This window comes from Gekko japonicus, unplaced genomic scaffold (genome assembly GCF_001447785.1).
Source record: "Gekko japonicus isolate JY-2015 unplaced genomic scaffold, Gekko_japonicus_V1.1 scaffold2456, whole genome shotgun sequence".
Taxonomy (NCBI): domain Eukaryota; kingdom Metazoa; phylum Chordata; class Lepidosauria; order Squamata; family Gekkonidae; genus Gekko; species Gekko japonicus.
This window is the reverse complement of record NW_015169252.1, coordinates 200,733-205,403: the sequence shown is the minus strand read 5'-3', so window position 1 is coordinate 205,403 and position 4,671 is coordinate 200,733. Positions and strand designations below refer to the sequence as shown.

The 4,671-nt window shown below is 62.8% G+C and overlaps 1 protein-coding gene across 1 annotated transcript in view; it reads left to right on the top strand.

Moving 5' to 3' along the window:
- INSRR (insulin receptor-related receptor) overlaps positions 1 to 4,671 on the top strand; it is a 62,452-nt gene that overhangs the window by 36,243 nt on the left and 21,538 nt on the right. The window contains exons 9-12 of the mRNA XM_015416492.1: positions 1,284 to 1,325; positions 3,125 to 3,423; positions 3,566 to 3,702; positions 4,149 to 4,314. Coding sequence (XP_015271978.1) covers positions 1,284 to 1,325; positions 3,125 to 3,423; positions 3,566 to 3,702; positions 4,149 to 4,314 — 644 coding nt within the window. The remainder of the gene's footprint in view (positions 1 to 1,283; positions 1,326 to 3,124; positions 3,424 to 3,565; positions 3,703 to 4,148; positions 4,315 to 4,671) is intronic.

The following is a 4,671-nucleotide window of genomic DNA, read 5'->3' as shown; positions in this document are numbered from 1 at the left end:
GAATGCCGATCGCCACTTTGGGGTCAGGAAGCAATTTTCCTCCAGGCTGGTTTGGCTAGAGATCCTGGATGTTTTTTGTCATCTTCTGGGCCTGGAACAGTGGTCACTGTGGGTGTGGAGAGGAAGGTATTTGTGAATTCCCTGCATTGTGCAGGGAGTTGGATTGGATGACCCTGGAGGTCCCTTCCAACTCTATGATTCTATGATTCTCTGCCCTGTTGCTGGCCCTCCGGAGGAACTGGTTGGCCACTGTGTGAGACGGGATGCTGGACTGGATGGACCCTCCCTGGTCTGACCCAGCAGGGCTCTTTTGAGGTTTTTCTCATGGGTAGGCCTCAGCCTCCCTGCCCTGTTGTTGACCCTCCAGGGGAACTGGTTGGCCACTGTGTGAGACGGGATGCTGGACTGGATGGACCCTCCCTGGTCTGACCCAGCAGGGCTCTTTTGAGGTTTTTCTCATGGGTAGGCCTCAGCCTCCCTGCCCTGTTGTTGGCCCTGCAGAGGAACTGGTTGGCCACTGTGTGAGACGGGATGCTGGACTGGATGGACCCTCCCTGGTCTGACCCAGCAGGGCTCTTTTGAGGTTTTTCTCATGGGTAGGCCTCAGCCTCCCTGCCCTGTTGTTGACCCTCCAGGGGAACTGGTTGGCCACTGTGTGAGACGGGATGCTGGACTAGACGGACCCTCACTGGTCTGACCCAGCAGGGCTATTCTGAGGTTCTTCTCAGGGGAAGGCCTCGGCCTCCCTGCCCTGTTGTTGGCCCTCCAGGGGAACTGGTTGGCCACTGTGTGAGACGGGATGCTGGACTAGGTGGACCCTCCCTAGTCTGACCCAGCAGGGCTCTTCTGAGGTCCTTCTCAGGGGAAGGCCTCGGCCTCTCTGCCTGTTGCTGGCCCTCCGGAGGAACTGGTTGAGGCCACTGCGTGAGACAGGACATTGGACTAGAGGGACCCTCACTAGTCTGACCCAGCAGGGCTCTTCTGAGGTCCTTCTCAGGGGAAGGCCTCGGCCTCTCTGCCCTGTTGTTGGCCCTCCAGAGGAACTGGTTGGCCACTGTGTGAGACAGGAGGCTGGACTGGATGACCCCTCACTAGTCTGACCCAGCAGGGCTCTTCTGAGGTTCTCCTCAGGGGAAGGCCTCGGCCTCTTATGCCCTGTTGCTGGCCCTCCAGAGGAGGAACTGGCTGGCTGCTGAGTGAGACGGGAGGCTGGGCTGGATGGACCATACCTGGTCTGACCCGGCTGGGCTCTCCTGATGTCCTTCTATTCACTCTTTTCCCAGGCCTCCCTGGAAAGTAACCTCTGTGAACAAGACCTATTACAGGTAAGTGGCTTTCGCGGTCTGCTGCAGACGAGGGGAAGGGAAGAGTTCGCCTCCTGCAGCCTCCCTCCGCCCCCTCTGGCATCTGGGCTCTGTTCCCAATGGCAGCCAGGAGTTATTGGCATAGGTTTGGAGTGCCACAGGGAGCATTCCCGGCCGTCTACCTGTGCTGGGGGGTATTTGGCTGCTGGGTGGCCAGCTGGTGTCACTGCTGCCCCACTGGCCCATGGCCCACTGCCCGGTTCCGGACTGTGTTGTCTGGAAAGGGAGTCGAGGGAGGGTGCCCCTGCAGCTGCAAGGCGGGTAACCTCTGTGGGGGCCTGCTGGCCACCTGCAGGAGTTCCTCCCACCTCTGTGTCGTGTGTGCGTGTGTGCGTGCTGTCGCCGTGGCGCAAGATGGCAAGTCCTCCCGGCAGGGGCCCGCGTGTCGTAGCCCCGTGCCGTGTGGCTGGTTTGGCTGGTTTGTCCTGCCTGCTGCGAGCTGGGGTTGGCCCCCGCGTTGGGCATGAAGACAGGGCCAACGTGGGCAAAGGCCGCACTCCTTGCCAGCCTCCTCTCATCCCCCGGGGCTCAGGGAAAGGGCACCTGCTCAAGGCGGCCGGCGGCCTCTGTCCACACGATGGGCACTCCTGTGGGCCGCCCTGTGGGTTTTACGGGTTCCTCGGGGTTTTGGTGCCAGCTGTGCTACGGGCAGTGCCCCTTCCCAGGCTGGCACTATTGACACACCATGTCTGTCTGCGTCTCCCGCCAAGGAGCCGGGTCCAGCAGAGTCCCCCCCGAGCTCCTAGCGGAGGTGGCCGTCCTCCAGGTGGGGCCTGGAGAGCCCCCGGAATGACAGCTGACCTCCAGACTGCAGGGGTCGGCTCGCCTGGAGGCAACGGCCGCTTTGCAGGGCGGACGGTGTGGGATTAAACCCCCACCGAGGTCCCTCCCCAGGCCCAAACTCCACCCCCCCAAAAAAAACCCTCCAGGGGAATTTCCCAACCTGGAGCTGGCAACCCTCCTGACTGACTGGCTCTCTTGGTGAACGGGTGGGTAGCAGAACCCCGTCCCAGGGCCTCCGTCCTCCCCACCGGCATCGCCTCTGCCTCACCGGGTCCTCCCCTGCCCCCACGGTGCCCGGATTGAGGCGCTTGGGGGGCTCCCGGGGGTTCCTCCCCTGCCGTGGGGCTCGAGTGCTGCTCTTGGGACTTAAGGCTGAGGCACCGCGTGCCTTGATTCTGAAAACGCCTAATGGAGCCGACCAGCAGCAGAGAGGAGGGGGGAAGCCCCCCTGCAAGCCCCCCTGCAAGGCTGGCGTGATCACCCTCCGTCCACAAGGTGGTGCCTCCCCCAACATGGCTCCTCGTGACTTCCCCATGCATCATCTCAAGGGGCCGGTGAAGACAGAGTCACAAGACGGAGCCCTCCTCTTTACTGGGGGGCAACATCACGACTTTGTATGAGCGGCGGCCGTGGGAGTCTCGTGGTGATTTGTGGTTTCCATGGCGGAGCCAGTGGTGGCTTCACAGGGTGGTCGGAGGAGGCAAAACTGTCCTCAGGGAGAGGCCGTAGCGGCTTCTCCCAGCATGCCCGGGGGGGGGGAGCAGACAAGGGCCGGCGTGTGTCTGGACGGCACACAACGCCTGCTGCATGTCTGATGCGAGGTCCTCGCTCGGGGGGTCTTCCTGGTGGACGCTTGGCCCCTCCACTTGTTCCCTATTATTTGGGAGGCTAGCGGTCAGGCTTGGCCCAGGCCAGGTCCCAGTCCTGCTGCCCGGACCTCACGGACTTTCTCGCTTCTCTACCCCTGGCCTGCACAGGATCCCAAAGAGGCGTCGGGACACCTCGGCACTGATGACCACGCTCGGCCACGTCTTCCCCGACGCCTCCTCTCTGGAGACCCCGGGGAACGCGGCCGGCCTGAACCGCACGGGGGCCGACCCTAAAGCTGAGGCGGAGTTCCGCATCTTTGAAGACAAAGTGGTTCGGGATCGGACTGTCATTTCTCACCTGTGCCACTTCACGGAGTACCGCATCGACATCCACGCCTGCAACCATGCCGCGCAGACCGTGGGCTGCAGCGCGGCCACTTTTGTCTTTGCCAGGACCATGCCGGAACGTAAGCACCCGTGCGCCCGGGGGCCGCTTCCCCCCTCTCTCTTTTTTTTGGGGGGGGGACCCCTACCTGAGATGAAGACCCAACCGGATCCTGTGTGAACCCGTCTCCCCCCTCCTCCTCCCCCCTCCTCTCCCCACCCCAGCTCATGCGGACGATATTCCCGGCAACGTGACCTGGGAGGCGGCCAACAAGAACAGCGTCCACCTGAGATGGGAGGAGCCCAAGAACCCCAACGGCCTCATCCTGAAGTACGAGATCAAGTACAGCTGGGAGAACGAGGTGAGAGGACCCACGTGGCCCCCCTCTCAGCCGCCGCGGAGTCTCCTGAGCGGCAATCCTGCTGTGTGAGCTGCCGGCATGAAAGCTGTGAGCGAGCCATTGGGCTACTACGGCATCAATGAGTTTGCTCCGGAGCCCCATCCTTCCTGAGCTAAGGCAAAAATGTGTGAGCCGGAGGCTAAAAAAACTGTGAGCTGGCTCACACTGACTCAGCTGAGAGGGAACCCTGCCTGTGAGGATGCTGCTGGGGAGCAGACCACACCCCCCCCCCCACACACACACACAGGACAAGTCCTTCTTCCGCCTGAATGATGTTCCCGGCCCCTCCCTCCTTCCCTCCCTCCCTCCCTCGGCATGCTTCGTTCCCAAGCCACGGGGGGTGGGTGGGGGGCTGTGAGGTCTCGCTCAGGTTCTCTCTTCCACCACCCCTCCCCGATTTCACGCAGAAAGTCCCGACCGTGGTTTGCGTTTCCCGCCACCGCTATGCACAAGACGGAGGCTTCCACCTCGCCCTGCTCCAGCCGGGGAACTACTCTGCCAAGGTCCGAGCCACTTCCTTGGCGGGGAACGGCTCGTGGACCGGACTCATCAAGTTCTCCATTCCCGGGCCAGGTAGGTGCTTGGCACCGTGGGGACCCAAAGCGACTCCCCACCCTTCCCCTCTCCTCCATTTTATCCTCACAACAGCCCTGGGAGGCAGGTGAGGCCGAGAGGGTGTGGCCGGCCCGAGGTCCCCCAGCGGGCTTCCCGGGCATGAATGGGGATCCGAGCCTGGGAGACTCCCGGAGATCCAAATCCGACACCCTTTTGGCCTCCGCCCCACAGTGGCGGCTCTCTTTCACCGGTGCCCACCTGCCCTCAACCTTCGGCCTCTCCCGGGGGGGCAACAAGGAGCATGGCCATCCACAGCACCCGTCCCGGGCAGAGTGACCGAAATGGGCAGGGAAAGTGGAACTGGGCGAGGGGGGG